Here is a 23158-nt window from a genome sequence, read left to right on the forward strand (position 1 = left end):
ACTAAGTACATATACCGGTAGCCTAATCAAGTACATACTCAATTACAATTATGTACTTTATTTACATGAATATTTACATGTTGTTACATGTACGTTATGCTTCCCAACAACTACTTTGTGCCCCCAACATTTGTCTGATGACTTTGGTTATTTGATACTTTGCAGACTTTTACCACAATTTTTGGCTACTTAATGACTTTTTCCATCACAGACAGAGAAACTTAGAGGGCTCTTAATCATTTTTGATTGCACATTGGGCCCCTCTAAGGCACACTATAACATGTTCTCTCTATTTATCATTAGGGCCTTTAAGGGGAAACCCTCACAGTGGTTGTATTGTACCTAGAAGGTTTGCAGGGCTTTTATTTTGTCATATTAAAGTAATCAGACTGTAAGCCACCTTAGAGTCCACTCTAATAGGATGAAGCTTTACAATAACCTCCAGGCCACAATTTATAGTATTTTATTTGAAATGTACTAACATGCTCATGATATGTGACAATTATCTTTCAGTATCAACAAGAAAACGTTAGATGGCAGCAGTGTGCTTATGGTCAAGATGTGCACTGCAGCCTTCAGGCTGTTGGCCTCCTGGTCAAACACTGTGTTGACCTTGAAAAACAAGCAACCAAACAAAACCTGACTGTAAGTGAAGACAGCCTCAGTAACCCCTGCATGTGTGATGCTCATTCTGATTTAGTAGGGGGAAAAAAACCTGTTTTGTTTTTTTTTTTTTACGGTCCTGTGTAATGAACAAAGATAACAAGAGAAAAACCTTACAGGCTTTCCTTAAAGATGCTCTGCGTAGTTTCAAATCGGAAATTAAGATGATACAATATGAGAAATATTTTTCTTTTCCATAAGTGAATAAATAAGCTGTTCTCAGAGGAACATAAGGTCCCCAGAACTCTGAAGCTACAGAGGTGGCAGGGTCCGCCAAATATAAACAAAGGTGCTGTCCCTTTAAGCTCAGTTTGTTTATTGCGTCCATTCAGTTCTGAAAACAACGACAGTTTGTTTATTTAGTTTGTTTAGGTACAATAAGTCAAACAAAGAAGCTTTTTTCTCTTCTGACTGAAATTTTCTCCCCCAAACCTAAATAGTGCACCTTTAAAAACTTAATTTTAATTATACTGTAAAGTTTATTTATTTATTTATTTATTTATTATTGTTCAGTTTTTCTTAATATACTAGAGTAGATAAAATAAATCAAACAAAACAAGGACAGCAACAAATATAAACTACAGCGTTCTGGATATTTATCGTTATTACGTGACAACAATTAATTTAAAAATGAACGATGTAGTTTTATCATTAATTACGCAGGCTCAAGTGTCAGATTCGCTTTGAGATCATAACGTTTAGATCACAGTGTGTACAGTGAGAGTTCCTCTCAGCTGCACTATGACCCAACGCGTGAAGACGCGGTGAAGCAGACAGATGTGGGCTGCTGTCGGACCTCCTATTCGCTGTGACGCAGCAGAGTCCTGGCCGGAGCGCCGCTCGCAGCCTCCCGCTGCCATTCAGGCTGCCGCGCTTCATGCCTCCACTGCGCTCCTCAACCCGTGACTGTCGTCCGGTGACCGGAGTCCTCCAGGGCTCCTCAGGTGAACACGAGGACCATCCAGTGGAAGCAAAGGGGGGGATGACTGAGAGGATTCGCGTGACCCAGATAGTGCGGCGGTTCTGACGGTGCGGTCTGTCTGTCTGTCCAAACACAACATGATGTCTGCGATAGAGCCCCGTGCCCCTGTGTACCAACCTGCACAGCTGCTCAACTGGGTCTACATGTCCCTGCAAGACACCCAGAGCGGAGCTTTCGATGCGTTCAAGACCGAGTCGGACACTCCTCCTCAGGACGTGAACGTCTCCAAGCGCAGCGCAGCTGACCTGAGCTCCAACTATCTCAACAACTTCTTCCATCTGAGAAACGAGGTACAACACATGCTCACAGTGACTCTTACAACTTCTATCCACTGATTCATCTTGTCTTTCTCACGCTGCATGTCATAAATCTCTCTCCTACGAATGTCCATGCGCACACATTTTTCACGCCCAGGTTATTTTTGTCGCCCATACAGTAAACCTCACCTGCATGCCTTCAGTGGGTGAGTGGGTAGCACATGAATATGCGTTTTGTACCCTGGTATAGTGCCTGAGTGTGTTCAGACTGTTCTGGTGTCACTGTGCAGCAGCAGGTTGAGAAAGAGCTCTCACAAAGTTTTTCAATATGTGAAGAGTTCACCCTGGCCGGCCTCTGCTCGGTCAGACCAGCCTGCAGCTGCTTCATTTAACACTGACACATTCAGGGGAAGTAGGAAAAATGGATGGAAATCATAAGAAGATAAAAATGGTTAACATAACAGCATTAAAAATCATTACCATTTGGTTTGTCTAAGTTTGAAAAGCACTTTATAGCTTAATGAAGGATTCAAATGACATACTGTAACTCTACACACTCATACAAGACGTGCAGTGGTTTGGCGTCTCCTTCAGAACATTACTCACTGCAGTGCACACATGCATCTGATCACAATCCTGTGTCTGTGATGCCTTCAGCGTAAACAGCCAACGTCTGCAGGCTGCTCCTCTTCATGTTTGCCCTGCGGTGCCATAGCACCCGTCTCCTCCAGAGGCACAATGATGCCGATTGTGCCGTGTCAATAGAACAAGTTAGAAGAATGCGTGACAAAGGCATTTTGTTCTGACGAGGAAACGGACACTATTGGCCCCACACAGCATCAATGCAGAGAAGGCAGCGCATCTGCAGAAATGAAATAATGTCGGCTACTGTCGCCGGGACAAACAGGAGAATCAATCAGGGTGATGGACTGACCAGCTGGCTGAAATGCTCCTTTATTGTCGAGTCGCAACAATAATCTGCTGTGTTTTTGTGACATGAGAAGCACTTGCGGAGGAGTTGAAATGATACATTGAAAAAAAGCAGAACATTTGATCCTTTAAAGGGTAACACACCACACATATTACACATTAAAGTGTGTTTACAGGTCTTGGAAGGACCAATGCACATGTGAAAAAAGGAGTATAAAGCCTTTTGTGGCTCCAGAGGAGGCTGCATGTAATCTGATAAATTGCTTCCAGTGATGTTTCTCAGTGGCTAAATTGCATTGTGGGTAATGTAGGCACCAGGTTGTGACAGTCCAGTGGTCTAGAGACGCACTCCTACTGTTTGACTCATTATGTTTGACTCTTGGTCTTTTCTCCAACAGGCCTTGAACAACAATTTCTACAAGAGCTCCTCGCCCTACGGGTCTCTCAACAACATCGTGGACGGCCTGAGCTCTCTGGCCGACCATTTCTCAGACCTCTCCCTGTCCCCCGAGTCGCGCAAACCCAGCAAAAGGCCGCCACCCAACTACCTGTGCCACCTTTGCTTCAACAAAGGACACTACATCAAAGACTGCCCTCAGGTGAGCCAGCGAATCGGCGATGCTGCTGCACGTCAATCAGGTGCAGATCCGCACGGACAGCAGGCTAAACTGAAACAGCTGTGCCGAGTGTGGGCCATTTTGAGGTTTCTATCAAATGCAAAACATGACGTATGAAGTGCTGTCTGATACTCTGTTCTTCCACCTAGTTGAATGTAGACTTTCCCCTTTTTTCAGCACAGTGGTAATGAAAGTATAAACTCCAAGTTAGAATATCATGTTTGTATCCTTTTTTTCCCTGTGTGAAATGGATTCCTCAGCACATATTTAAGTTTGATGTACCACCGCGGGTCGGTAATGAGCAGCAGATGCCAGATTGGATCTCAGAGCGGGGCCTTAATGAAAGATGATAGGTTTCTCTGTGGAACTAGGCACGACCTCTACTCCAAACACAAGAGAAATATTACCGCTGCTTTATGCACAGCTGCGGTTCCCCATTGATCATGTTCAGAGGGAAATGCCTGACGTTTGTTGGGCATAATGGAAATAATCAAATGACTGATGGACAGGATGTGTCCGAGAAGCTGGGGTAGCAAAGAAGGAGAAGTTCAAAATAGCTGGTAAACTCTGACTGGTCAGTTTTATGAAGGAGGCGGTAAAGTGTAATTGCTTCCTTTTGTGAGGTAAACAGAGGAGTCACTTGTGTGAACGCCAAAAAAAAAACAATCTCTGATAATTCTACAGATGATTATAGTTAAGTAATTCTGTTCAAAAGCATTTTTGTAAATACAGAACGACAAATAAATAGGTGTCAGGCAGAGTTCCAGCATTATGGGGCCAATAATTGACAGAATGAACATCATTCAGGATTGACTGAAACTTAAAACTAGTGATTGCGACCACAAAGTAATTTGTAAACTGTTTAATAAGGTGCTAAATCAAGTGAGAAGTAGGGTCATCCTCTCATAAGCTTACATACAATTGGGCTTGTTTTGGAAGTGGTGGAGTTGCCCCCTGCTGGCCATTAGAGAGAATAAAGGTGGCTTTACTCTTCAGACCTAGGATCTGAGGCGAAGGCATACAACATTGTGGAGTGTCCTGTCACTTAAGCGGAACCAACATTTTCCATGGTAATCTTCATTCTTAAAGCAACTGGTCCAGTGTGTCATTCGTTCATGAAGATCTAACTTTATCGAGTGAATGCTTAGCCACGTAGCTAAAATTGCTAAAGCCTTGAAAGTGCTGCAAGTGAATCAGTTATTAAGATACTTTGTTGCTTATATTAGTACCTATGAGCACTAAAAGTATCACCCATAGTCATTTCCCTAGTGACCTTTCCTGGAAACTTGTGGATAAATTATATTTTGTTATCTGGATGAGCCAGGTTAGCTGTATCCCCCTGGTTCCAGTCTGTATGCTAAGCTAAGCTAACCATCTCCTGGCTGTTTAATGAACTTAAGTGAGAGTGGTAAAAAAAAAAAATCATCGCAGCTAACTCTCTACAAGCAAGCAAAACAGTCCTGTAACTAAAACAGAAGGAGCAGACATGTAGAAAGAGTCTGGCTGTCAGCTCTCATCTGTCCCGTCCGTTACTAAGAACATGATTCCCATCTGATCGCTCTCTCTCCTCTCGACTCGTCTTTGAGAGCTTGTCGCCTCTCCATCAGTGCCAACGCACAGGAGCTCGGTGCAGCTCAGCAGCACATAGAAACTGAACACAGACACTGGAGGAATGTGAGGAATGTGGAGAAAATCATTTGCAGTGAGCTTATAGCTCTTAACATTTTCACATCTGTGCACACCTGGCCAGAAAGTGAGTGTGTGACTGTGGGTCAGTCATTTTCAAAGATACCGTATACCACACTGTCTTAACTTCAGAAAGAAGCTCTGTAAAACACTTATTTTTGAGTGTATATTAGTCCCCTCATAAGCTGTTTTTTCATCAAGAGTTATGGAAACTTCACATTAGCAGCAGCGAGTTTCTTTGGACTGCTTGTTGCAGACTTCCACAGCTGACTGGTTTGTACTGGTGAGCTCCAGTGGACGGGAATCAAAGAATGTCACGGCTCAGTAAGATGAGAGAAGCACACAGGAAGTGGGTGTGCGGGGCCTGTAACGGCCTTTCTCCGGGTGGAATGGGGCCCATGTCAACTCTAGAAAGTCTGCTGCTTTGATAAAGGAAACACATAGTACCTCTGTGGAAGACTTAGGTGATGAAAAATACTGGAAAAGTGCCCGTTACAGGTGGAGCCTGTGTATTTGTACCGTAGCTGCGCTTGAAAGGTATTAGATATGCTATCCACGCTATGATAAACTTCCTGTTGACAGCAGAGTGGAGAGCTGGTTTATTCTTTTCACCAGAAGGTTAAGATGTCAAAGGATTACTCAGAGATATTTACGATTCCTCTTCGGCGCCACGCCCCTGAAAATGTGCAAAATCTGGAAAGCATTTCTGCCCGCTGGCTCTCTGCCACGCTCAGCCCGCTTTGGAGAGATGATGTCAGATTTTATCATGTGTTGCTAATATTTCCGATCCAGAGTGATGATTATGGAGCGGTTGTCATGACAAAAGGCCTCTTCAGTGGAGCTGGATGGACTTCTGAAGCTGTAACTAATGAACAAACTGCTTTTTGTTCTTGTTTGTTGGAATCTTGGGCATTTTTAACCCCAGACAAATGGAATATTTACGCTTGGTACATTTTTGATGTCTAACTACATGTTGAGTTGCAGAAGTCTCATTAAATTCAGCTGAAAATCATCCGTCATCCATTTTTAACTGAATGTGTCACAAGTTTAACACCCTTCACCCTTTCACCTGGGGTCACAACTTTTTAATGACCCCCTTGCCAATTAAGTAGCTGGACGCGGTTACTGTAAAGAGAACACACAAGTGACAGTGTGCTGACAGTAAATGGGTGTACGATGGGAAGAGCCTGGGCTAAATAAGGAGGGCATTGTTTCTCCAGAGGGGCTGTGGAACCAAAGGTCAGGAAGTCAGGCTGTATTGTTCGCTCAGCTCTGCTTGGCTGCAGTCATCGGCGTCTCTCTCGGCCTGAGCAGAGGAGCGGGCTGTCCGACGGACGCTTGCTTAAAGGGCCAGCGAGCAGCTGCCCAGAGATGTCTGCATCCAGAAATGTGTTTTTGGAAACAGGAAGTGGGTGTATGTCTTCACAGTTACAGTTTAATCTTGTTTGAATGGAAGGGGAAAAGTCTGCTTTCATAATTACTTTGGACAGAGGAACTTTTCATAGTTGCAGGGCTGAGATAAGAAATTCTGATTTTCATGAACTGAAAACAGATTTCATCCTATTATTCAATTTCCGCTGGCTCTATTTAGTTACTTAACTTATTGGAAAGTTTAGTCATTATCCAAGAAAAAGTGTTGCACATAAAATCTCTAAAATGGAAAATTGTCTTGATTTTACATTCCCTTTTTTGAACCGATTAGACTGATGAGTTGCAACATGTTGATTATTGAGCTTTAAAGGAGCTTGTCCGTAGATATTGTCACCCTTTGACGGAGTCTAGCTAGCTGTTTCCCTCTGTTTCCAGTCTTTGTACTTAGATAAGCTAAGCTAGCTGGCTGTTGGATATAGTTTCAAACTACAGAGATGAGAGTGTTTTACTCCTGATAAGAAAGCAGATAAGTTATTTCCAAAATGTCAAACACTTTACTTTAACGTAGAGGGCTTTTTAATCCAGGGAGTCCTTTTTGGCTCCAGAAGACAGCTGTTCTGAGTGAAAACACTCTAAAGACCCACTGCACACTCCCTGCTCAGCACCAAACATCAGACAGACACAGTTAGCAACTAGCTTGGAAACATAGTGGAGCATTTAGCTGCTAAAGAGCCAGAAACTTTCTCAGGAGGTGGTTGAGACCAAAAACAGAGCTAAAAGAGAACAAGCATTGGATTGACAAGGGGCAGGAAACAACATTTTTTAATGAATAATAAAACAAAACTAATAAAGTGTTAACTAACAGGTATATCAAAGATGATAATATATCAAAATGTGTTAACAACTTGTTTCTGCTGCCCCCCCCAAAAATCTGTTTTTGCAGTTTTTTATAACCCAATTGCCAGAGTAACTGTTGACAGTGTATATGTATATGTGGAAAAAGGTTCTTCATGTTCCAACTTTACATTTCTTTAGGTTTGATTTCTTATTTTATGTCAGACAACATTGTGCTTATGTTCTGGTTAGGTTCACGCACCAAACCCACTCGGGTAGAGTTAGAGGAAGATTGTGTTATGGTTTAAAATACTGTTTTAGTCACTGCAAACACGACTGGAGTGGATTGTGGACGTGATATGACAGGTTTTGTAGAAATGTCAATAAGGTACATAGCCTATGATGCTTACAAACAGGAACATTTGAATGTTTCATCTCACAGTGTTTCTGCTGAAATACTGATGATAAGGTTTACAGCCAAACACGTAACTGGTGAATCTCAAGCCACACTGTCCGATTCTCGTTGCTTTGGTCCTTTTGTTTTCACTGCTGATAAATGTCTTATCTGTCCTCAGTATGCTGCCTGTTGCTTTTGGCCAGATCATCTGCTGAGAAGGATGAGCAAGATAGAGGAAACTGTGGAATGTGGGGTAGATAGACTCGCTCTGATAAACAATGGCTTTCAGCTGCTCAAAGCTAATGAATATATAGGACAGGAATGCTGCAGTGCTCGGTTTTTGTGTGGGTGCATGTTTTAAAGATATTATCACTCATGCTGGAGGATTCGCTCATTCTATATTACGGTTTTGTTCCAGTTTCAGTGACATATGAGGGGAAGGAAAAGGGAAATGAGTGTGAAATGATAAGTTTCCCTGTCCTGGGGCTCTAAATGCACGTCTTGATTTATACGTTATTTGTATCTTGTTACGTTTGTCTTGAGGTTCATTCTCAGAGTTTAATTGGAAACAGCAGCGAGCAAAACATTCTCACCAGGATGATTAAGTAGCTGTTCTGGAGCTTTCAGTTATATGACATGATCATCATCAGCAGTTAGATTTTGAGAGTATGAGCACTTATACTTGTTTTAGAGTTATAGTTTATATCCACTGTGTTGTCTCATAATGCAGTTTTTGGTTACAAACAACATTTTATATTATTATTATTAGTAGTAGTAGTATTTGATTATCTTGGGGAGTGACATTGGGATATTTAGGTGCTATAACACATTTTTGGATTTTGGGCACCAAACCAATGATCAGGTTTTCAAATTACGTCAAAATTAAGACAATATAATACATTTGCTGTGGCAAAATATGAAATCTGGGGTTTTTTTTATTGGCTGGTTAACAAAAAAAGAACGCAACGGATTTCCACGAAACCTAACACTTGGATGGAGGATGTATCGCAGCCTGGAACAGACCCCATTAACTTCTGGTGCTGAACAGAATCAGAGAGTGAGGAAGTCGAGCAAGACGTAAAGGGGTTGTGAATAAAACTTAATGAACATTACCTTGTTCGTAAACATTTCTGCCTGAGTCTCTCAAACGAAAGGACTGGTGTGCTCAACTCAAATAACTCAAGAGTATAATTTTGAAAATGAAGCCATTTGCACTCACAAATAAGTATGTAATAGTTTTTAATAATGCATAGCAAAAACAGTCCCATCTCAGCCTTGGGCTTTCATCTGTGTTCCTGAGACGGACTGTTAAGTGCAACTGCTCATGACTTAAATTACCACATCAGATTTTTATTAGCAACAGTAGTTGTTTAACAGTGACGACAACAATTACCATGATCCCACACTCACTATGTGTTTCAATTGAGAGGATTTATATACCTTATGGATTCTTATTTTATGCTTTATGCTGGCAAAGAGCATTTGCTTCAGCAGGGCTGTTGTGAAGGTAAATGGCAGCAGTATGGGCATGATGTACATGTAACTGTGATTCAGAAAATTAGGGGAAAAAAGCAGGCCAAGGGAAGAACAGACCATCAGTACAGTTTATGGAGTTTAAATGATGGCCATAAAGTGCATAGAGGAACTCAAACATGTTCAGACTCAAGTGCAGCCCTGGCTAGTCTCTAAAACACCTCCTCAAGATGCAGACAGGTTATTCTCAATATTTTGCGAATGCTATACAGAATTATCATAGTTGTTGGCTGATGGAGGCATTCAAGGAAATGAAACAATAGACCATCAAAACTGGACTAAAAGCAAATCAAGTAGAGTCACCAGTAAGCAAGGCACAAACTAAAGCTTTCAGACGGAGCAAAATTAAGAGGCTACACCTAAATTCACCTCTACAACTCATCAAGGCAATCAAACTGTGATTGTGTCATTTATGTCTGTCCTAAATATGCAAATGAAAGATGGTTGTTAAGGAACATACCGGAGCGTAAAGAGATTCATGTTATGAATCTTATGTTTTCCCCATCGACAGCAGCAAGACCCATTCTCACAGTACAACTGCTCTAATTACTGAATATAACTGTGATCGTTGTTTACTCCAAATACTTCCATCCACTTCCTGACTCTCAGGTCAGCTGTGTTTTCAGCTGAAGCTGGGGAATATTCTGCATGTGTGCCAGCCCATCTGCGCCTGTCGTTCACCCTTTGTGAAACCCAACGCTGGTTTACAGCTGTTCGACCACAGCCAGAACTGGAGCTCAGTCACACTCTGGATGAAGCATGTAGGTGGACGATTGTCCTGGGAAGTATAATGTATGCGAGTGTGAGGAAATTATTCAGCATGCCCGTGATGTATGACTAAAAATCAGAAAAAAAAACAGGCATCGTGTTTGTTTCGGAGGTTAGTTCATTGAGTATTCCAGATGTGAAGACGGATTACAGCTTCACACACAGTAACTGTGTCTTCACCGGCATCATAATCCAACAGCAAGTGTGTTTGTAAAGGTAATATGCTGAAGTCAAAAATGACCAGAAAAAAAATCTGGCTGCAACTAATGGCTGGTTTGACTAATGGGACCAGCCATTTCAAAAAGATAGTTTGATAAATACCAATTTAGTTTTTTGCATGTGTTATTAAAAACATACATATTTTGATAACCTTAGCTGTTGTCTGGTTTTTAACCTGTGTAGTAAATATACCAACAAACTCCCCCATGTGGCCTAAAGGTACGTTGCAGATATAAATCTTAAATAGAAGACTATGGAAGAAATGCAACAAAGTTTCTGGGAAAGACGCGTTTCTTTCGTACAAGCGGCAGTCCGAAACCCAAAGACTCTTCATTCACTCTCATAAATGACAAAGAAAAGCAGAAAATCCTCACGTTTAAGAGGCTGGAAAGCCTGACATTTTCACATGACAACTGACTGAAACAAATAATTGATGTGTTTCTTTTGATTGAGTAATTGTGTCATAGAGTGATCATTCCAGCTCCATAAAATTTAGTGTGACTTACTATCTATCATGACAGATTCGTAACATAATAGTATTTTCTGTCACATCGTAACAAAGACCGCTTTCTGAGTCTCCTTCCTTTAAAAGTATCCACACTGGTCTTCTTTGGCGCTTAACAAAGTGGAATCTCCAATCATATTTGGCAGCAGGGCAACAACTTCTACCTTCTGAGTTCAGGGTTCCGTCTTCAAATAGCTCACACTGCCCAACCAAGGAAACAGATAATAGTTTCACCTTTCTTTGGATGCTGTGAAAATTGTCTTCCATAGCAGAATCTAGCTGTTCTGGTACTTTGTGGCGACGTACAAATGGAAAGCCACAAGTTTGTTGTTTTAAACCCTCCTGCAGATCAGTGATTTCACAAGATAATGAAAAGTTGTCGACACAGGAGTCTTTGCTGTGGGTTTTCAGTCCAAACACGGACGTGTTGTTTTGCTTTGGTAACAGCTGGGCTTCTCCCCCGATGCTGTGGGGGTCCGATACAAATTGAACCCAGCGAGGGAGAGAGCGAGAGCGCCGTGGGTTTGTTAGTGTGGAGTAATTGACCACATGGTACCCAGTGGGCTTGGTGTTGCTGTGTACTCCGGGATGAATGTGTCATGGGGGTATATGGAAGTGGGGGTGAGAGTGAATGAGGGAAAGAGAAGGAAGGAGGAGGAGGGGGTGAGGATTTGGAGTAGTCCATTGTTTATCCTGATGGTTTCCAGATGATGGCAGAGGGAGGCAACCAACCTCCCGGGCCTCTCTCACCAGGCTAGAAGGATCTGGGCCAAGCTTATCTGCTGCAGACCTCAAATCTGGCTTTGCATCGCTCTGCACTCTCTGGGGCTGATTTGGGTTAAACAACAACTGGGGTAAAACTACTGGCTTTTGGATGGGATGAGTTGTAATGCACATGAGAAGTTAATTTGATGTCTTTTTACTTTGAAACTGTTTCTCACACATTATTACAGGCTGTTAAGGTCTTCGACGTGACAGATCCGTCTCGAGAACTTGTGCTGTTAAAGATTTTACTGTGTGACAAAGGAAAGGAGGCCGAATAACAAAACGTTTGAGTCGACTAAAAATCTCTGACAAAGCCTTAAACATTGTACCTTGGTGTATCACCGGGAGCAGTCGCTTCGTCGAGGAATGTCGCTCATTGTCCCCAGAGGATGTATCCTAAAGACACACAGCGACGCTAACATGCGGTTCAAATTTGTGATTTAGAATGAAATGTCTCAACAGTTACCATTCATGTTCCCCATAGGATGAACCCTACTGACTGTGGTGAGCTCCTGACTGTATGTACAGCACTATCAGCAGGTTAAGGTTTTAATTTATCCACTGAAATTTTGAAACCACTACTGAGGGAAGTGGCGCACAACTTTTCTTTCCTACTTCATGGTTCCCACACAATGAATCCTTTTGACTTTTCCTCCATATTTGTGGTTAAGAATGAAATTCCCTGACAACTGTTGGATAGATTGGCATGAATTTTTGGTACAGGGACTCATTTTCCCCCCAGAATGAACACTAAGACCCAATCAGGTCAAATTTCGTGAACACTTTCCATTAACCTCAGCTTTTAAGATGTTAAAATTAAGATGATAAACATGTCAATCATTGTAAATACCACACATCAGCACGTTAGCATTGCCATTTGGGAGCATGTTGACGTTAGCACTCCTTGTTGAACTTTGCATGAGCTCCTCCCTTGCGCCTCATGTCCCGTTTTTCCTGCCATTTTTTAAGAAACTGAAGAAAGCTGATATATCCTCAACTTTTCAGCTCGAGCTGTGGAGCTGCACCATGTTTTCCAGTCATGCATCTGATGCTGAGGTTTCACCTGCTATACCAGGGCATTTTTGAAGCGGCCACTCCCGTGGCATCAAATCCTGGTGTTATCGGGGGCACGTCTTGCAGGTTTTTTTTTCGAATTGCATAAAAGTTGAAGCATTCTCAACTTGTCAGGGCAAGTCGCAGCTTTGCACTACTTTGCACTACTCTCCTTTTAATAACAATTGATCACTCCACAGGCACAGAGTGCAGTTTACCCCGTGGGCTTTTCAAAGATGTTTTTCAGTCTGTAGTGAAGAGCTAACGCTTGAGGAGGGCTTTTGTGGCTTTCTGTGCGTTCACTCAAACTTTCCGCCTTTCCATCAGAGCTTCCATTCACTGTCAGGTCATGAGTGTGATCTTCATTGGCCGGTCGTCAGTGTCACATCTCTGATAGGACCTGGTGGAAACTCCAGAGTGTGCCGTGGCCTTTGCTGCCCTGTGGGCTCCAGACTTTAGGTAGAGTTTGTTTTGCTTGTTCTGCAGAGTGAAAGCCGTTTCCTCCCTCAGGAAGATGATGCTCCGTCTACTCTCCCTGTAGGTGCCCTGATCAAAGGTGACCTCCCACAGTGCCTCACGGTGGCTGAATGGTGCAAACACAGGCCCTCAGAGTGCCTCACTGTGACATTAACAGCTACAGATGCGGCCGGTGGAACCTTAAATGTGTTGCGTGGAACAGATGTAGGCCTGGAAATGAACAAAATGATCTGTATGAACCTGACATGTGTTCCTGCAGTGAATCAAAACAGGAGTTGACGTGCACTCCTCGACTGGATTCGCTCTTAATTTTGACTTGCCCTACTTTTTCGGCCGAGGTGCTTCTAATTTGAACCAGTCGTGTCGAGATGATTTCTCCGTGATGGGCTTTGGATTTTGTCATGTTATACAAGTGCAGAGTTCATCTGGGTTTTATTTCCTCCCTGCTAAGATCCTTGTGTCCTGATTGGTGGGCCGGGGCCAGCTGGGAGGGATGACTGAGAGCCTGAGGTATTTGTCCTATAGCAGGGAGGCGTCTCCCATTGGTCCCCCCACAGGCTGGGGCCTCCTTTATGGTCCCCTGGGAACACAGCTGGAGGGAGGGAGTTCATTTCTAATGGGAAAGCTGAGACTCCTTTTCAGCCCAACAAATAAATTATGCTGAACTGTTACAATATATCCCAACTCCCCTGAAACAACGCCTCTCTTTTTCTTCTATAGAACAAGGAGTATTTAGTTGTTTTATCCCTGCACTGTCTGTCTACACTCGTAGCTGAGATAAGATAAGAAAGGCTTCTTTGGAAATGGAAATCTCCCTCTTCCGGGGCTGTAAGTATTTATCAAGCATCAAAGCAAATGAGTGTCTCAACTTTTATTGACAGACACCATAAATAATCTTGTCATTCCTGAGAAAACCAACTCCGTAAACTCCACCCTCTTGACCACCAACAGAGCTGCTATCACTTCCTGTTGAAATCACGCAGAGTTTGGAACTGGCTGCAGTCAACAGGTCAGGCTGTCTTTTCGAGACAACGGTAGTGAGAGAGGGAAAGCCAAAATGTTTACGCAGTTGAGATTTACGATTGTGGAAATTTCATATTTCAAGCATTTAGGTAACATGGCCAGTTTAGAGTTTCAGTATTTAAGAATTAGTTGTCTGTTGAATCCATACTCTAAACAAATAGGCGACAGCACAGAGCTACTGCTAATTGCTGCTAACAATTGCTGCCATTAGCTCAGTTAGCCCCACAGTTAGCGGTCCGGACTGTGAGCTTTGAGCACTGGGGGAGTGCTGATGTCTCCCTTGAGGAGATATCTGTGCATCATAATATGTAGACGTCATATCATCCAATTTTTTATTTTTTTTTACTTTAAAGTGAGTCGCACACATGGTCAGGGATGTAAAAACTTGCTGTGTTCTTTATACTTCTGTTAAGGCTCGACCCAAAGGCGAAGGCCTGACCCCATACCAGGGAAAGAAGAGGTGCTTTGGTGAATACAAATGCCCCAAATGCAAGAGGAAGTGGATGAGCGGGAACTCCTGGGCCAACATGGGGCAAGAATGTATCAAGTGCCACATCAACGTTTACCCTCACAAGCAGGTAACGCCAAGTTCATAATAGAGACAGAAGTGCCGGGCTGGTAGGCTGAAAAGTTGAAACCAAAAGGTTTTTACTGAAACTTCTTGCGATTATTTGTTACATCTACCAAGACTAATCCTCTCTGTCCCATTTGTCTGCCTGGTGGATTGCTATTAATATACAACCACGTGACCTGATTTGCACAAACACAACTGCGCATCAAGGTTGTAAATAAACATTTTCTGATCACTTTGGAATTTTGAAGCTTCCTTAAAACTTAGATGACACTGTATGGAGCCATTTCATGTTTTATAAGTATAAAAGTCCCCATCTACTTTAGAATTCCTCAACACTGTTTTTCTGTGAATCTGCCAGAATGTTTTTTTGTGGAATACAAAGCTTTGCCTGACTTTCCCATCAGCATTTAGGCGAAAGGATAATAACAGAATATCTCTTTTTGGGTGTATTTTTCCTTTGATTTTCCTGAAGACGTAACCTTGCAGTTGTTTGCACGGTAAGAGTAAATCCTCTGTTTCTTTGTTCCAGCGACCTCTGGAGAAACCGGACGGGTTAGACGTGTCGGACCAGAGCAAAGAGCATCCGCAGCACCTGTGTGAAAAATGCAAAGTCCTCGGCTACTACTGCCGCCGCGAGCAATAACGCGCTCCACTTGCCTTGTATACCGCGCCAAAGTTTCCGGAAAGGAGGGGACTCTCGCATTTAAATGACTAAAAATACACGATAGTAAACTTAATTGTACTGTAATGCATCTAACGGTTTATTCTCACGATATATTCTCTCTGACACTGTGACTCTCAGTACAAGAGTACATTTTATCTGCAGTACCTCTCAGCGGAGACGAGTACTTTGCATCTGCTGGGTTCTTGTAGCTCACTCAGTTATCATGTGAATATTATTTTTGAAGTCTTACCAACTGTGAATTCAGAAACTTCGGTTCTGCGTCCGTCCTCGCTCGAGGCGGTGAAGTTTCCAGATGAAGATTCTCATTTACACGTTTGTATATTCCAGAAATAAGTTATATAGAAATGTTTTCTGTATAAAATATGCGACAAGTCTTCACTAAGAAAGATTTTATGTTTATCTGCGTTATGCTCAGTACTAGAAGGTACATCATTTTGGGATATATTTTGAAGCCATTACTTGTTGATTATTACACTTTGTGAAGGAATATATTAGCCGACTAACATTTATTCTTTATATGCTACATATGTGCCTGTATTTCTGAAGATGTCTTTTAGGTAGTGTGTCGTTCCAGTCGTACACAACTGTAAATCAATGCAATATGGTGGAAATAAAATATGACAGCACAGTTATATTATGGCACCTATGGCTAATAGAGACTCACCAAAGTGCCTTTTAAGGGTCAAAGGTTATTATGTCTCAAATGTTACATTAAAGCCGCGAGCAGTTTTGACACAACTCTGGTTTTTAATATATTGTGCAAACTGTATGAGGTGGTTCAGCGTCACCTTCTGTGTCGCCCATATGGCGCCACACGACATGGACCAATGATACTTTATGTTCCTGCAGATCAAGCCGAGACCACAACATGAAAACTTCATAAAACTCAGTGACTCACGTAGATGTCCTCAGTTCAGGACAATTATCAGACATGAAATTCGGGGCAGATTGAACCATTTAACTTCCTGTGTGATGGCAAATTGACAAAATGACTATTCAGACCAAAATTAAGGTAGATCTGGTCTACAGCTGGGAGAAGGACATCAAAGAGTAGAAAGTGACAGTTCCTGTTGCCAGTAGGTCGCACTGCGACTGTTGTTTAATCTTTCCATTTAGATGTCATCAGGCCGGGGTGGTTATCGCACATTGGACTTGGACCAGCCTGGACGATATAGATTGGAGTGACAACAGTTTAATGTTTGGTGGAAATTCGCCCCAGCCGTGCTGCCGTAACCAGGCTACCACGGCACGCAACGAAAACCCAAAAGCGTAACATTTTAGCCTCGCAAAGGTTTTTAAATTGCACTGGCCTATTTGACTGGAGTCACTGTGACATTGATTCGACTTGACTCTCGTCTTTTGATTATTTTAAAATTTACATGACTTAAAATAAATGACGTGAGACTTGACCCGAATTACTTATCTGTGTAAGATTAGGTCAGGCCATTATTAGACAGGTATTAATAGCACCTTGCCTTTATTTTTTGAAAGATTGACTGCTTTGGTATCGTGGGGGGGGATGACTTGGCTTGGGCTTAGCCCAATTAAGGACTTGGGCCAAATGACTTGAGTCTCATGTCTTTCAACTTCCTGTCAGGTTTAGGTCATGTTGATGTAGCTGTAATATACATGCGTACCAAATTCCTCTAGGTGTAGTTGAAACTTTTTGCAGGTGGTGCTCTTCAGGAGGCGCAAGTGAGCCATTTTGCTCCATCCATCGGCCAAGGACAACAAATAAGTACAAAAACGTGTGTTCAAAGTGTCATGAGTTTTCTGAGCTTGTGTAAGCGCTCAAAAATTCAATTCACTCAAGTAGAAAAAAAAAACATTACGTTGGTCGTCAGCGGTCGGTGCTCAGGCCCTAATGTGACAAAAGAAAGAACAGGAATCTGAATGTTCCAAAGATCATCAAGTTTGTGTTGTGCATGTTGCTTTAGAGGCCTTTTCATATTCCAACAAACTCATGATGATAAATGAAGATGGAACAGAAATATCTTTTTGACCTTTAACTGTTTAAGATGTGTGAAATGCCATTTAATGTGCCTTAGTTTGATCCCTTGATCTCTTAAAATGTTTTTTGTATTAAAAACGTATTTAAACATCTTATTCAGTGTGTTGCTGGTTTCTCTACTGATCTGCTATCCCGTGGTTTTTAATTCATCGGTCCAAAGCTAACGACAAATAGTCCCACATCCTCCCTACAACATTAACCGCTCCAGATGTTAGTTTTTTTTTCATCTCCCCACAACATAAAACAGAACGTCTTGATATTTTGAATTAACATCTGGTAAAATTTTCCTCATTGCAAAGCAAAAACACATTCGTGCTTCATCACCCTCTCATATATCACCAACAGCAGAACAAACAGTGAGTTGTGACACTAGATAAAGAAAATGTGCCCCAACCTCCAAAAGAGCAACATTTCAGCAGAAAGACCTCCGCAGAGGCAGAACAAGATCATCAGTCAGCTGAGAGGCTGATGAGGAAAACAGACGCATGGGCAGGAAAAATGACGCAACACTGATCTCACTCCTCAGCTGGCGAGCGTCCAATAAATGGACACACCTTCGACTACAAAACAGTTTTATTTGAGAACAGGTGTGAAACTGAACTCAAAGCAGCTATAACGTTACATATATCAAGATATTTACAGGCTTCTATTAAACAGGGTGGCAGTGGGCAGGAAGGATGCAGGTTCGACTCCCCAGCCACATTTCAAAGTATCCTCGAGCAAGACGCTGAGCTCTAAAGAGCCAGGCTTTTACATCAGGAGTTGGTAGAGACCAAAAGCAGAGCTTAAAGACGGTTGATACTGGACTTAACATATTAATGCCTCCACATAGCCAAAAAAAATCATTATGGTTTTAAAAAGGTTCAGTGTATACAATCTAGCGGCATAGCAAGGTGTTTGGGGTTTGCAACCAACTGAATCATCCTTTTCTTTACGATCGCTGCTTGTTTTCTGTTAGTCGCAGTTTATTTTCTGCAATCTGCAAAATCCCCAAAACTTTTTATCAAGGGAGACAGGGCGATGCTAACTCCTGGGTTAGACACCCCCCCCCCCCAAAATGACTCATTCTAAGAAAAACACACCGTCTTAGTTCTTATACAGTGAGGAAAACAGTTATGAGTGATATGTAGTTCTTAAATTAAACATGATGGACCTTCAAAGGCTTTTTGTAATACTGACATTGACGTTCAATTGGAATAAGAACAGATGTCGAGAACAAGCTCATATATTTAGAAAAAAGTTACTTTATTTTTTTGTGAATGCACGCCTCTTCTTCAAGACAGTTTCAGTGTATACTGTTTTAATTGTTCTTTCACATACAATACAACCATCCCGTTGTTGTCGGTCCTATACAAGTTCACATTTTATGACGAGTTTAAGTGCATGAGTTGCTACCAAGAAAAACTAACCCAGACTTAAAGTACCAGAGTGAGATAATCAACTGTCAGAGGTAGCACTCTGTGCCATGACTGAGGAAAAAGCCTCCTTCAGCCTCTCACATTGAAATTACAGCAGGGAGATGAGACTACGACCGCCTCCGCCCGCTCACATGGAGTCTACTCCAGCTCTCCACAGTCTGTGATAGTGATCTTCTTGGAGGTTCGCCCAGACCGGGAACCGAAGGACTCCACTTTCTTGACCACGTCCAGTCCCTCCTTCACGCTGCCAAAGACAACATGCCTGCCATCCAGCCTAAATGAAGACAGAGGAGGTTTATTATCACTGCCCCCGGACAGTTGGGTGATCCACGGTGCACCCAGCGGGGGGTTTCCACTCACGGCTTTTGGGTGATGCCACCGTTTCTCTAACGGTTCTGCTTCTTTAGGCCATCAGTCAGATCTTCCCCTTTTTTTTTTGCCGTCATGTCAAAACATTCCAACGAGAAATGTATTCCCAGCATTTCAATAATAACTTAACACTGCTAAACCCACGTTTAAAAAAACAAAACAAAAAAAAAACATATCTCTGATAACAAAAGCCTTCCAAAGGTAGCAGAGTTTTAAGATTGGATGGCATTACTGAAGTTATTAAACTGGGTGGAATCGACAGGACATTTTACGATTTTAAAATAAGTGTGTGTATGTTATAAAAAAACACTTCTCTGTTAGACTGGAAAGATCCTGGTGTTGAATCTCAGCACTCGTCTTTTTGTGTCATGGGTAAATTGCTGCATATCGTACACTATGATTAAAAGATGCAAATAGGCACCAATAATCAACTGAAATTACACAGAACTGTTTCAGCGTCGCTCTTCCTGCACAACTAACATTTTACTGAATGTTTCAGTGTTTTGCGGTGGCCAAGCAGCACCACAACACTCAAAGGATTTAGGCAGAATTGTTTTAGTTGTTTGTCGTGTTTTATGTAATTGTGCCCCAAAATACAGTCACATCTTAGGATGTACATTTTAAAAGAGGAGATAAGGGGCAGGAGACATTGCCCCTCATCAAAACACACTGATCAGCTGCTTTTAATTCTTGCTACTGATGTTTTTGCCTTATTTTATCTTGGTGTATACTTATTAATCTTACTTATTGTGTGCTTGTTTGATTACTCTTATTGTTTATAATTATAATTCACATTTGCAGTTGACCTGTAACACTTTCTTTACTTCTGTTTTTGGAATGTGTTAAATAAATAAAGTTATTACTATCATCATTATTAGTAATAATACAAATATACAGATGCTTTTACACTCCCAGTGTACAATTAAACCCTTTGAGAATCCCATTTTAATCCTTCATACTTTTCATACGGTATTGATGTGTCTGTTTATGTTTAGTTTTCTCATTGCACATAAGCTTTGTGCAGATGACTCAACAGGCCATCCAGTAACAATTCGATAAAAGAAAATAATGGTAATAAAATGTCCGCAGCACCACCACCACCATTAACAATGCCGTGTTTCACTGCACATACCATTCTGTTTTACTGGTGCAGATGAAGAACTGGGATCCGTTGGTGTTGGGTCCAGCGTTGGCCATAGACAAGATACCTACGACAGAGCAGTGAAAACATGATTAATGATCATTCTCACAAGTGGGAAAAAAGTGTTGGAAGAAACATCAAACCTGAAACTTTCCTATGTTAATTAACAGGTCAGTCAAACACGGTTTGCAGAATACTGCCATCTGGTGGTCGAATTAAGTGAGGAATCATGTTACAACAAAGAACAGTATGTACAGTTTATTTTTGGGCACACACAGTATTATTAGTTTTCAATACTCATTATTTGAATGAATAAGATAGTTCATCTCTTCCTGCTCTTTGTTTGATTTCATCTCATCCTACAATTTTAAACAGCCTCATTTCCTAATACTTTTCTGTAGAGACAACCACCTGAACCACACCCGATTTTCTGCCTCTCTGGTCCCTTGTAGTGTTACAGGGTGTCTACCGATATCTGACACTGAAATTTAAGGGTTTTTTTTAGGACCTTTGAGATCATTTTTAACCCAATCCAAGACTGATCTCTGGACAAATCATGCTTTTCTTATTACAGCATTGCACATGTGTAGTTTATGGCATATTTGGTCCTGTGCCGAGGTGGCTTTTATGCAGGAATATGGTTATTAGTTTGTGCGTCCTGGTCCTGTTTGGTGCATCAAAGGCAAGACTAAATTTTGGAATTACTTCATTTTTTGAATGTATAACTTAAAATGGGGAATCCACTCGGTGACTCCCCTGTGTCATGATCTGCCTGTGAAGTTCCTTGTTCTCCCCTGACATCCAAGGAAAAAAGTATCAACTGACTTCCCCTGTCTGGAATATACTTCTGCGAAACTAATCCTCAAAGAGAATAAGCATTAACTAATGAGACAACTTTGCAACAGTGCATACAAACAGAATGGGATGGTTACCAGGTCCAGTGTGCTTCAGCTTGAAGTTCTCATCGGGAAACTTCCACCCATAAATTGACTTGCCTCCAGTTCCATTGTGGTTGGTGAAATCTCCACCCTGAAAAACACACCCACATGTCCAGGTAAATACACTGGAGCTGCCCACCGGACAACAAAAGAATCACAAAAGAAGAAAAGGAGAAGCCTACCTGGCACATGAACTGAGGGATCACCCTGTGGAAAATTGATCCTTTGTAACCAAAGCCATGCTCCCCTGTGCACAGCGCTCTGAAGTTCTCTACAGGGAAAAGTTTGTGTCAGATTCTTATGTTATGTCTGGTGAGATTTACAAAAAATCTTGATTATTTGCTGCAATCTTTGATCAGATATTTCATAATGAAAATAAGCCCATTTCAATATTTCTCAGAATAAGGTGTCAAAAACATATTATTCTGGAATTGTTACGTAGTGTATTTGCAATATGTTGACATATCAAATCCTGCCAAACTCCTGTTTTATTTTTTACTTGTAGAGCTGTAATAATCAATCAAGCCAAACATCGACTATTACATTAGACACCAACTGTTTTGATAACCAATCTGTTGGAGTAATGTTTAAGAAAAAACTCAACTCAGATTCCAGCTTCTTTAGTGTTTCTTGACACCTCTGTTACAGTATAGTATTAGTATTGTATTAGTATTGATATATTTTGGTTGTGGACAAGATGACACATTGGAGATGAATACATTTCAGGGTAACCTGCTGATCAGTATGTCAAATAAATTCTGAAACCATGAAGAGTCTCCTCCTAAAGGACTGTCTGCATGTTGCACTCCTGAATTAAGTAGCTACTTAATCTCAGATTAAGGTTTTAAGGGTTTCTAAAATCAGGTTTTAGTTTGACTTGTACAGGTTTGGGTGTGTTCACTATTTGAGGGAGAAGCATTAAGCTCTTTTAATTAAAGTGTAACTAAGTAAACAAACTCTTTGTTTTCATGACAGAATAACCTGACATGACAAACTGACCTTTCCAAACCTCACTTAAGTAACGCTAAATATAAGGATCATCAGCAAAATTGACTAAAAATTATGAAATAAAAATCATATGAGACATTGTTCACTGGTTACCTGCAGTCTTTGGCACGACTTCGGCGTTGAGCTGCCAAAGCAAAAAAACAAAATGCCTGAGGGTCAAATTAAATGTGAACAAGTTGTGACATTTCACCAGTTTCAGTGAGCCCTTATTAAAAAATGACGCGAGAAGAATTTCTCTAGCTGGGCGCACAGCAGCTGTGGTCTTCTCATTAATTCATGTCAAACTGCGTCAAAAAGCTCAAAAGAAACATAAACCATGTGCATATTTCGTGGTCTCACCTCAAAGGTTACCCTGCCCAGAGGCTCGTTGTCTGCAGCAATGTCAAAGTAAACCGTCGGGTTCTTGTTGGCGGTCGTGGGGCCGCTGCTGTACATACGAGCGGCGGTAAACGCCAGCGAACATAATTTTATCCGGTTTGATAAAAGCAACATTTTCCCAGAGTGGTGTGGTTCAAGTCAGCTCCTTCAGCTCAGCAGTCGCCGAAAAGTCACATTTAGTTACATAGACGAGATAAGGAAGTTGTTCCCAGGAAACCGGAAGTACCCCCGAGCAGCCGCGGTTTAAATATCGCGAGATTAAACGAGATTCGGAGCAATAGCACATGTTGTTTTATTATTTAAAACAAAATCAAATGTACAAACTGTAAGGTCATTTATAACAGTTTGAATTGTTTTAGAATTAACAGTTACTTCTTAACACGTAAAATAAGACATAAAACATTAACATAGAGACAACAGAAAACGTTTAAAAACGGGGGGAAAATTGATCAAAATTATCATTAAAAAAGAAAATGAATGAAAGTGGATCAAGGCATAACATTGGTGATGTCATTTTCTAATAAAACATAGAGATCTTAGACAGGCGTAGACAGGC

The 23158-nt window shown here is 41.5% G+C and overlaps 2 protein-coding genes across 2 annotated transcripts; one reads left to right on the forward strand and one right to left on the reverse strand.

The window, feature by feature from the left end:
- Positions 1-1191: 1191 nt before the first annotated feature.
- LOC119009742 (zinc finger CCHC domain-containing protein 24-like) lies at positions 1192-16077 on the forward strand. The gene is made up of 4 exons (XM_037081290.1): positions 1192-1935; positions 3231-3431; positions 14494-14658; positions 15184-16077. The coding sequence occupies exons 1-4, from the start codon at positions 1723-1725 to the stop codon at positions 15295-15297; spliced, it is 693 nt and encodes a 230-aa protein (XP_036937185.1). The 5' UTR covers positions 1192-1722; the 3' UTR covers positions 15298-16077.
- A 2497-nt stretch (positions 16078-18574) lies between these two features.
- LOC119010264 (peptidyl-prolyl cis-trans isomerase A-like) lies at positions 18575-22842 on the reverse strand. Its single transcript, XM_037082248.1, has 6 exons — positions 22564-22842; positions 22318-22348; positions 21399-21487; positions 21211-21307; positions 20270-20345; positions 18575-19042 (listed from the first exon to the last, which is right to left on the reverse strand). Exons 1-6 carry the CDS (start codon positions 22714-22716, stop codon positions 18907-18909), a joined length of 582 nt encoding a protein of 193 aa, XP_036938143.1. The 5' UTR covers positions 22717-22842; the 3' UTR covers positions 18575-18906.
- Between the last annotated feature and the right edge of the window lie 316 nt (positions 22843-23158).

The sequence above is a fragment of the Acanthopagrus latus genome, chromosome 20 (assembly GCF_904848185.1).
Source record: "Acanthopagrus latus isolate v.2019 chromosome 20, fAcaLat1.1, whole genome shotgun sequence".
NCBI lineage: Eukaryota > Metazoa > Chordata > Actinopteri > Spariformes > Sparidae > Acanthopagrus > Acanthopagrus latus.

What these genes read in the sequence shown, in the direction of transcription:
- LOC119009742 (XM_037081290.1), top strand. Translation starts at nt 1,723, where the DNA reads ATGATGTCTGCGATAGAGCCCCGTGCCCCTGTGTACCAACCTGCACAG. An exon ending in TCTTCCATCTGAGAAACGAG is followed by an intron (nt 1,936 to 3,230) that starts GTACAACACATG and finishes TTTCTCCAACAG; the next exon opens with GCCTTGAACAACAATTTCTA. An exon ending in ACATCAAAGACTGCCCTCAG is followed by an intron (nt 3,432 to 14,493) that starts GTGAGCCAGCGA and finishes ACTTCTGTTAAG; the next exon opens with GCTCGACCCAAAGGCGAAGG.
- LOC119010264 (XM_037082248.1), bottom strand. Translation starts at nt 22,716, where the DNA reads ATGTTGCTTTTATCAAACCGGATAAAATTATGTTCGCTGGCGTTTACC. An exon ending in AGTCGTGCCAAAGACTGCAG is followed by an intron (nt 21,488 to 22,317) that starts GTAACCAGTGAA and finishes TTTTCCCTGTAG; the next exon opens with AGAACTTCAGAGCGCTGTGC. An exon ending in TCCCTCAGTTCATGTGCCAG is followed by an intron (nt 21,308 to 21,398) that starts GTAGGCTTCTCC and finishes TGTGTTTTTCAG; the next exon opens with GGTGGAGATTTCACCAACCA.